The sequence below is a fragment of the Microchirus variegatus genome (genome assembly GCF_963457635.1).
Source record: "Microchirus variegatus genome assembly, chromosome: 16".
NCBI classification, from domain to species: Eukaryota; Metazoa; Chordata; class Actinopteri; order Pleuronectiformes; family Soleidae; genus Microchirus; species Microchirus variegatus.
In genome coordinates, this window is record NC_139817.1 from 3,821,256 (window position 1) to 3,831,605 (window position 10,350).

A 10,350-nucleotide genomic window follows, 5' to 3' on the forward strand; every position below is an offset into this window, starting at 1 on the left:
TGTGTTCATTCATTCATTCCTTGTTATATCATGTTACCTCAACAACAAAGTGTTCAACTAAGTTACACTATTTGACTCTTAAGTCAATATGTGAAGAAAAAAAGTATATAATTTGTGTTTTTACGTTTGTTTATACCCCAATATTTTTACTGTGTGCGTTGGAAAAGATGAGCCTGGATTCCTGGGAAGGGACAAAAATAATGCAGGTAAGAAAATGACAATTATTATTAAAAATATCAGAATTAAAGACAAAGATTTTTGCTTCAAGTTTTATGGAGAAACTCATTGTCCACTGGCATTTTTCCAAACCTCAAAATGTTAGTTTTGTTCCTCAAAAACCTTGAAGACTGGTCTATAAATTGAATGTTGTTTGTTAATTGTTAGTTCCTCTGCTTTGACTCTTCGCTCTTTTGTCTTTTCTTCAGGTTTTATTCGCAGACGTCTCCCCCGTTTTGTCGCGATCATCTTTGTTTCTTTTCTGTTGTGTTCGATCTGCAGATTAAAACTCTTTAAAAACACACTTAACGGCGTCGTCTCTGCTGTGTTTTATGACATTTATTTATAAAAGAACACTCGACAATTAACAAAACAAGGAGGATAAAAATGTATTTTATATCATCATCTCGGGGAAAAAAATAAATAGGTATTTCACATTTTTACAAATGAAAAAGGGTTTCATTTTCAAGCCTGTAGTGGAAATAAATGTAAACGAATGTAAACGGTGAGTTCATGTCGGTGCAAATTCACTCAGTTAAAATATTACACTTAAGTTCAAGTTTTAAAATAATACTTAAATAATTAAAAGGGAAGATTTTAACTTCCTCAAACTTAAAACTGTGACAGAATTTTGAATTTCTCCAAAAGAAAGAGTGAGGCCATGACTTTTCTTCATGACCACCCGACCTCTACTCCCTGATGTCCATGAGGACGTTGCCGTCTCTGTCCTTGATCCTGACGCGCCCGGTGGGGTAGTGGGTCTCCTGCCTGCCGTCGTCGGCGTACACGGTCTTCACCGTGCCGTCGGGATACTCCCTCCTCTTGTAGTCGTCCGTGTGGATCTCCCTCTGGCCCGTGTTGAAGTGGATCTCCTTGGTGCCGTCGCTAAACCGGAGACCGTAAACAAAAATTGTTATCTTATTACTCAAAATAACAGTTTATGTGATCTGTTCGATACTATTTTTATTTTAAAAGTCAACATTTTCCTTTGCATTTGACTAATAAAAGACTCTTATCTTGACTTGAAAATGTTTCTGCAGATCGTTCTTATCTGCGTTTCCACCTCAGGGTATGATATAGTTGATATAAAGTGACAATATTGTCTGCTGTGATGCTGTAGCTACCGTAAAAATTATAAATAACTATGTTGAGTTACCATGTTTTGACTTAAAGGGGACATATTATGCAAAATCAACTTTTTAATCATTTAAATCCTTATATTTGGGACTCTGGAGGCCATATCAGTCAGCACAGTGTGAAAAAAGATGACTTTTTGTGGTCCTCCTCAGTCTAAGTACAGGAGATAAAACATGCGATGTTGACTTCCGCGCTCATTACTACGTCACAATGAGCTAAATTCCTGGAATTGTTGTCTCGCGGAGCTCCGCTTTGTCCGTAAAACACGCAAGAGTGCTGGCGAGGGCAATGGTATCAGAAAACACACTCTGCTTAAAGTTCTATTTTTGGCTCCACGGTGCAGCACAGAATTCTACACACGACGGCAATGTGCCTGCTAGAACCTGCTGATGATCACTTTTCCAAATGCTAACTGCCGTTAGCTCCTCTGTGGCTGACGTCATTTCCTGTCCCTTAAGTTTTGTTTTACTTTTTTGCTGTAGGTATATAGGTAAATAGGGTATAATATGTCCCCTTTAACCAGTGGAGTTAGAAGAGCGTGTCGTCTCACCACTAGATGTCAATAATGCTAACAAAAGTTCAACAAGTGCATGTTTAGAGTCTGGGAAGAAAAAAAACCCAGCTTGGACTAAAATTGCTGTGATTATTAGCAGCAAGCGTCCACTAGGTGGCGAAAAAGGTGAACGATTCACCGTCTCTAATGATGTCTGTTCTGTCTTTAAATGTGATGATAAATGTGGTCGTTACTCACGGGTTGACCTGGATGATGGTGCCGTCTGTTAACACGCTCTCTTCTCTGCCGTCTGGAAACAGGTTCTTCACCGTCTGGTCAGGGTAGGTGATTTCCTTACGGCCGTCGGGAAAGAGTTTTTCTAGAGCGAGGGTGAAAAAAAAACCAGGAGAGAGATAATGTACGATAAACTGTGAGGACTAGACTGGAAAAAATAAACTGCTCTCAGAAATATTAAGATGAAACCAGTGGTGCTACAAATGATTAAATGGAAGAAATTCACTTGGATGAAACTTTTTAATCAATAATCTCCAGGTTATGGTGAAAGGAGGATGATTACTTGTATACTAGAGCATCTCACCCCAAAAGTTATTTTATGTTGTAATGAATATATTTTGCTTATTTCAGGGTGTGAGAGTCTACGAGAACATCACGACATTGATGCTCCTTCCAAAACAAAGGGGTAAATGAAGCAAATGCTTTGATATCATCTTATTTAATCTCTCTTTAACCTCTTTTGCTGCTGTAACAAGTACACTTAGTCTAATCTGATGTAAAAGGATGTGATAATCTCACCTGTCTGGTTGTTGGGAAAGTGCAGGACCTCCATCCCGTCAGGGAAGGTGACGTGAGTCGTCTGAGCTTCAGAGTAGAAGTAGATCTGAGGACAAAGAGCAGAGCAGTGATGAGACTCCACCGTTTTATCCCAGGACAAAGTTCTTCAGCGGTCAGAAGAGAAGCTCTCACCACTCTCTGGTCGGCCGTGATCTGTTTGGTGTCTCCGTTGAAGAAGGTCACTTTGACCGTGAGTCCGTCCGCCGTCAACTCCTTCCTGGTACCGTTGGAGAAAAGGATGACGCGATCGCCGCCGACCAGAACCTTCTCGATCTGGAAGCAGCAGAAACCACAAGAAACACGCTTCAGGACTTCACTGTGATCTTCCGGAGTAGATAGTTTGCGGTTCTTCTGATGGTGGAACGAGCTCTTCGACGTTATCGGAGAAGAAAAGGTCTCGTTCCTTCTTCAAGGAACTCTTGAAGGATCATCTTTTCATGGACAGTTTCTCTCTAAAAGTAGAAGACGTTCTCACCTTGCCGTCAGGATGTGTGATGACTTCCTGAGGCGTCTCTGCCTCTTCAGGTTCTCTGCTCTCTGACTCTGTCGACAGAGAATCTCTTTGCTACAAAAAAATACACAAGAGATGATGAAGAAGAAGTGATGGGAGCTCAGGTTCTCCAAGAAGAACCAGAGTGACTGCTGGTGTGAAGACAGAAGATTAGAAGAAGGATTATTAGCAGGATTATTATGGTCTCTTACCGGTGAGAAGTTTTCTGATGGTTCTTGGTTCTGTGGTTTCTCCTGACTCTTGTTGCCGGCTGTTGATTTCTCCTCTGAAACTCTCCTGACAGGCAGTGAGGATGAAGATGATGGAGATGAAGATGAAGCGCCTCCTGCTCCTGATGACGGTCGTCTCAGGCTGCTCTTAATCCCTGCTGACGACGATGACAACAAAAATAATCTGGTTATGGACAAAGAGACTCTCGCAGTAAGTGAAGAAATGCTGTACAGGCCTGAAAATTATTATTACAATGATTAGGCTTAAAGGAAGTTTTCTTTAATATTTTCAAAATAAAATCAATAACACGGTCTTTGGTTTCAACATCCATATTATTACTGTTAAAAACTTTACCCGAGACTCCTTGACCGATCTCTGCGGAGCTCCTTCTACACGCTGCTGCAGCGCCGCCCTGTGGTGCACTGCTGCTACTGCTGCTGCTTCCTCTGGAGTCCAGAGGACTCTGGGAAAGATACACACAAATAAATAAATACAATGAAAAGACGAATCAATGTCAGTCTAACAAAGAGTCATGATTTAAAGTCATGAAAAATTATATTCTAGCCATATTTAGTCTTCGATTATTCGCACTGAATTCAACATGTCATATATTCTTACGGCAAATTTCACTCCTTTGGTGACGACAGTGGACAGATTGTTGGGGAACATTCTTGGACCGTCCTTTGTTTCCTTGTCCTTCTCTGCACTCACAGAGTTTTTCTTCCAGGAGCTGAGGCGGAGCTTCTCCAGCATACGGATCTTTAACGTGAACGAGAGGGAATTCGACATGACATGGCGGCAAGTATACAAATGTCTTGATATCACTCTTCCATCTCCGATATACAATATCGTGTCATTTTACACATTTTAAAAATACAAAGCTGTAAAGAAACAGCTCAGAGGAGTTGGCTCATTTACGTAGGGTTACAAATCGCTAAAATGGACGCCAAAATTCAAAATAGCCGACTTCCTGTTAAAGTGATGCCATGGTTACGATCGACTTTTTTGTTCGTCTTGTTCTATAACATCTTCCCACCAACTTTCGGGAAATTCGGTGGAACTAATTTTGGACGTCTCATGATCACCTCGTCTCTGAGTGAGCCGTTCTCTTCACTGAGCGTCTCGATGTGTTGCCTCTGCCTGCTGTGCGACGACGCCCATCGGCTCTCCTTCCTCCTCAGCTCCTCCTGCAGGGAGTTCAGCTGCTGCTTCAACACCTGGCCACCGAGGGGGGGAGGAGAGAACCAGGGTTAATTAACTTAACCTAACGTTGGCTGCCGTCTCTCTTTGCTAGCATTCGAAGAAGAATCTCACCTGGATTTCCTCCCTCTCCTTCTTGTCGGGAATGGCTCTGGCGGCCGACACGTGTTTCTCGAACAGTTTGCGTTCCCTCTGCAGCTTCCTGTTTTCCTCTTTCTTGTATTCCTCAAACTTGGCCGACTCCTCCGCTTTCGTCCGCTCAAACTCCAAACGCTCCTTCCTGGAAAAAAAACCCAAAAGTAAACGATGAAAATGCTTTGTGTTTTCTCATCCCGAGTTGTTTCGTCGGTTTCTAAAGATTAAAGTTCCAGGTTCCAGAGACAGCATTCTGACCTGAGGTTCTCCTGGTTCTTCTCGTTCTCCTGCCTGAGTTTGGCGAGGGCGACGTTCTCCTTCTGGAATCTCTCGATCTCGATCTCCAGCTCGACCAGTCTCTCCCTCAGCTGCCTGGACTGGAGCTGCTGACCTGAGGATGACGACGATGATCATTTTTAATCTCTAGAGCTGTAACTAACGATTATTTTCCTAATTTCTAATCTCTTCGTATTCTAAATATATGGAAAAGATGAGACTCACTCGTCTCATCTGCAAGTTTCTTGGACTCAGAAGCAGCAGCAGGAGGAGGAAGAGTTGCATTCTGGGTCTTTGGCTTCAGTGACGGGAACAGCTTTGTCATGAGTTGGGAGGCAGGAGGAAGAAGATGAGGAGGAGGTTCCGGCTCCTGATTGGCTGATATTTCCACAACTTTACTCGCTGCCACTTTCCTCAACAAAGTCTGTGTCGGTGGTGAGACGCTGGCGGCCGTCGCCGCGGAGACGGTGGTGTCTCTGCTGCTGTCGTCGTCCAGCTGCGGCGAAATCTCGTCGACGTCGTTCCACGTGTCGTCGTCGTCGAACACGACGCGCTGTCCATCTTTGTCCTCGATCAGCGTGGACTCGTCGCCACCGCCGCTGCCGCCACCTTGTTCCGCGTCCGACGCTCCGTCCTCGTCCTGATAGGACCACTTATCGTACGGCCGGTGAGATTGTGCGGGGAAGGAGAAGTCGCCGTGACGCGTAGGTGCTTTGACCGCGACGTCGTCCCGGTCTTCAGATTCAGAGCCACCGCAGGACGAGGGCTCGCGCTTGTCCTCGACGCTTCTCCTACGGTTCGTCGCTGAAACGTCGCTTTCATTCACGGCAAAAGCTTCAGACGAGCTTTTACGCGTTAAACCGTCGCTGCTGCTCCTCTGGAGTTCTCCTCTAGGGGGCGACTTGATGGGGGTGGAGGAGAGTCGGCGCTGGTGGAGACCCTGAGCGGCCTGCAGCTGCCGGTGATGCTGGTCCATCTGAAGAACCTGAACAAGAACAGAACAGAAAGTGATCGGACAGTATACCATACAGAGCTGCAACTAATGATGTTGTGTGAATTCCTAACATCAGTAGATAAGTTTAATAAAGCACCTTCATGACAAACGAGGAGTTGGACGAGAAGGACAGCTCATCGGCCGCCTGCTCCAGAAGCTCAAACTCTCCCAGCTCCATGTTTTCCACCTGCCGGTCACATTCCCAGCTCTGGAGCTTCTCCTGGAAGGACGAGTCAAACGAGTGCACCGGGACTTTATCTCCTTCTCCTTCTTCTTCTTCTGACACGGTCGTCCTTTCTTCTGCCGATGCAGCGTTCCTCTCTTTAGCGGCGTAGCGTTCCGCTCCGAACACGCCCACCTGTTTGGTCACAGGGTTTGGCTGCGTGTTGTGAGGCCCGGGTTTTATGGTATTCTGCGGTTTACTCAGTCTCCACTCCGCTCCAGACTCCGCTCCTTGTGTATTCAGCCGTTGATAACTCCCCAAAACTGTCCGCGCCGCCTTGCCGTCAGCTCTGATGAGCTGAGGCGGTGAAATCAAGCCTTTCAGTCTGTTCTCTTTGTTCAGCACGGCGGTTTTCCGCTGCACGGGAAGCCTCTGGTTTGCGCTCCCTCTCTGGACGGCCGAAGGCTCCGAGTTGCTGCGGGACATCACTCTGACCTGGCCTTGTTGTGGTCTGGAGTCCGTCTTCACCTCATTTTTCCGTAAAGGTGCTTTACGATTGTTGGTAAACCGGGAAAGACCCTGGCCTCGCTTCAGAAACGGCCTCTTGGGAGGAGCTTGCACAGCAGCTTCAGCTACAGCCTGGCTCTGTTGTGGGAGGTTGACGACAAATTAACACTAAATTTAGCTTGATTTTTCCACAGTAGAATGTAGAGATTTGCAGTTTTCTGACCTGCTGTTGCCGTGCAGACTTCAGCCTCTGATCCTCCAGCCTCAGCTGCTCCTCCAGTAACTCCTCAAACGTCTGCTTGTGACCTCCGATGCCTGGCTTAATCGGTCTGGTGAGGGGATGGATACACATGGAACATGAACCTCTGCCGCTACCGTCTTAAAGCTGCAGTTTGAAAGCAGGCTCTGTCGGGCAAAACTATCAGCAGACCTGAGAGGGAGCATTTGTGTGTATACAGCAGCAAACCTGAAGCTGAATTACCTTTTTCTGAAGCTTTTCATGAACGTTTGTACTGTATATCCCCCAATATTTCCCCAGCCTTTGAAATGAGAATTCATGCTATAAATAATCAAATAGGTAGCTCTTGGAAATATCCGGTTTACCTATTCAACGATTCTATAAATAATAGACAGAATCTTCATTATTTTATGCACAAATTTGACTCTTCGGCGAAGAATTGGGTCACAATGGTTTGAAAATTTAGAAAGTTGGATTACTGATCATTTTCTAAATGAATCATGAACTATTTTCAGTCCACTTTTCTTTCATAATTTAAAGCAAGATCTGGGATTTTTCAGCTTAATAAACGTGCATATTTTCTGGTTTCTTTGCTGCACTGCAAAAATAATCATTAAAGGTCAAAACGTAAGACATTTGAGAAACTCCAATCAACATTTTCTGGCCAAACTAATATAGTTTTATGAAGAGAACAAACCATAACAGAGTACACACCTGTCCTGTAAGACTGCATCATCTTTTCTACCCCGGTCTTCAGTCACATCGTCTCTGTAACTTGATATTATCGTGTCGTCCTGCTCCTGAAAAACGTCCTCCTGATCGTCGCTGACGGAGTGCCACGTGTCTGTACGAAACGACGCAAACACAAACGATTCATTACAGATATAGATATAACTTTTCCTGCAAATACACATTTGGTCACTATCACGGTTGCCACGGAAACCCTGCATACGGATCAAAGGAATAACCTGGCGAGTAGTAAAACATTATGCAAAAAATAAAAATCACCACATTGACCTAAAACTCGGTCAAATTAATTAATTTGGTGAGTTTCTGTGCATTAAAAGTGACCTCAAAGAGTGAGTGAAAGAATAACAATAATAAAATGCTGTCTCACCTTCTTGATCGTCGTCATCCTCCATGCGAGTTTGACTTCTTGGTGGGCCTTCACGTCTTGTTGTGAAACACTCCGAGTCATCTGGGAAGTGGATTATCACATGGTGAGGGCAGGAAAATCATGTTAAATCTTAACATCCTGTATCTCTCTGATCTAGAAGGAACCTGGAGTCTTTCCCTACCTGCCGCACAGTCCTCGGCTCCGTTCGTCCTCCCCAGCAGCCTCTGCTGCTGCTCCTCCTGCAGAAGCAGCAGCTCCTCCAGCTGATGAGCCTTCAGCTGCTCCTGCATGTGCTGCTGCCACTTCCTCAACTACACAAATATACACACACGCACACGTGTGTCATATTTAAATCACATCACAATTCAAACTGATTTAAACGACACCTAAAGGACGACTGCCGCTCATTGACAGTGCACAGAAACACTTGCAAAGACACGATTTAACCCCTTGACATCATAAATAGTCTTACTGCGAAAACACTAATAATAGCAAAGACGCAGAAAGTGTGTGTGCAGGAGAGGTAGGTTACCAAGTTACCATGTCAAACGGCATATTCTAAGTCCAACTTCTATCACAATGTTCCATCATAATACAGGAATAATAACATATGTGCCAATCATTTCATAATAAAGCTGTTGTTTTGATGCCCAAGCGTGTTTATGATGCAAAATGCAGCTGTAAATATTCCACTTTAGTGGTGTTTGTGACCTCTGCTCTAAAGGATGATGTTCTCAACCCAGAATTATTCAGTTTCAATGGTTTCTTTGTTATATGAAGCAAAAAAAAAAAACACTATTCACACTCACATTTAAGAAGCTGAAAAATCCAAATACTAACTAACACACCACTCAAACTCACCTGTTCCAGCTTCATCATCAGAGACACATCCTGTGAGCTGCTCGCCGCCTCATCCAGACTGTCCATGTGTGCAGGTTTGCTTCCAGACGCTGGGCTGTCACTGCCAGCCCTCTCTCCTCCGGACGTGTGGGCAGCAAATCCATCCACAGCGAGGCAGCTGCTGTCGGCGGAGGCGGGCAGAGGGGCGAAGTCCGAGGAGAAGGAGTCGTCCGGCTTTGCGGGCGACGACGACCCCACAGAGGAGACGCCCCGCAGGGAAGCGGCGACCAAGTCGGTGCTGGGGCTGAGGATGACGCCGGCTCTGTTGCTGCTCGGCATCCACCGGGCCAGGAACTCTGCCTGAGAGTAGCGGAGCCCGTCTGGAGATGATGACATGTTGACCGTGCCGTCTCAGGCAGGGCCGGCTAATCTGGGGATTTGAACGGACAGATTATGGTGACAGGTTAGGGGGTTAATGACACTGTGAACAAACACGGTTGAGATCACGGTCAGATCCAAGAAAACTATAAATGGAAAGTGGTTTTACTGTGAAATCAGACAAGCTATTAGCTAAGAATGTTCTCTCTTATTCCTTGTTTTGGTCAATGAAAAATATACAATAACAGGACATGTGGATTTGATCTTACATAACACTCTTGTTTTTCCACGTTTTAAAAACTTGGATGTGGATGCTTTAAAACACTGTTTGGTTCCATAAGTGATGTTTTTAGAGCATTAGTTCATCCTTTCATCTTCATCTGTATGTGAGAATACCTTCCAAAAGTTTGTAGATATGAATCAAATCACTGGTAAGACAGAACTCCTTGCACATGTTCATTTCTGAATCTAAAAAAAGTATATTTTTTAAAAGCATAGGACAGCAACTAGCAATTATTTTCATAATCGCTTAATCTGGCAATATGTTAGCAAAGAATCTTAAGTCCAAATGACTAAAAGCAAAAAATAAAACCTTTCTAGCTCAAGTTCTCGTCATTGAAAGTTGTATTTTATCTTACACGTGATCTTTAGAGTGAAAATGCCCTCAGAATGTTGTGAAAAAGGTGCATTTCTAACGTATTTTAAAGGCCTCGGCTACACAGCTCGACACTCGATTGTTGTTTACGGTGGTACCTTTTAATCTCAGGCGCACATAAGCGTCTATTAAACAGGCGCGACGCCGCAGTGACAGCGCGAATACACTCGGAACGTGAACAGAAGTGGGTCAAAGACGTGAAAATTACCTGTAACGAGGCAGAAAAGCGATGTTAGTGAGGTAAAAAGGCTGCGAAGTCAAGACATGACAGACAAAAGTTTCGAAGGCTGCCGCCATGTCAAAACAAAGCCCGCGAGAGTGCGGGTGCATTGTGGGCAATGGAGTTCATACGTCACATGTCGTCATTCACACAAAAGTGCGTTTTATTTATTTAACTATTCTCTTTGGTGCGTACACATAACGATAAA

At 44.5% G+C, this 10,350-nt stretch overlaps 1 protein-coding gene across 1 annotated transcript; it reads right to left on the reverse strand.

The window, feature by feature from the left end:
- Positions 1-905: 905 nt before the first annotated feature.
- Positions 906-9,285, reverse strand: cpap (centrosome assembly and centriole elongation protein; the record flags this gene model as incomplete). The annotated part of the gene is made up of 18 exons (XM_083902861.1): positions 906-1,101; positions 2,105-2,225; positions 2,660-2,744; positions 2,831-2,971; positions 3,174-3,263; positions 3,401-3,576; positions 3,774-3,882; positions 4,038-4,178; positions 4,505-4,636; positions 4,734-4,899; positions 5,013-5,145; positions 5,256-6,015; positions 6,122-6,832; positions 6,918-7,072; positions 7,678-7,776; positions 8,050-8,130; positions 8,231-8,360; positions 8,911-9,285. The coding sequence occupies 18 exons, from the start codon at positions 9,283-9,285 to the stop codon at positions 906-908; spliced, it is 3,801 nt and encodes a 1,266-aa protein (XP_083758987.1).
- Between the last annotated feature and the right edge of the window lie 1,065 nt (positions 9,286-10,350).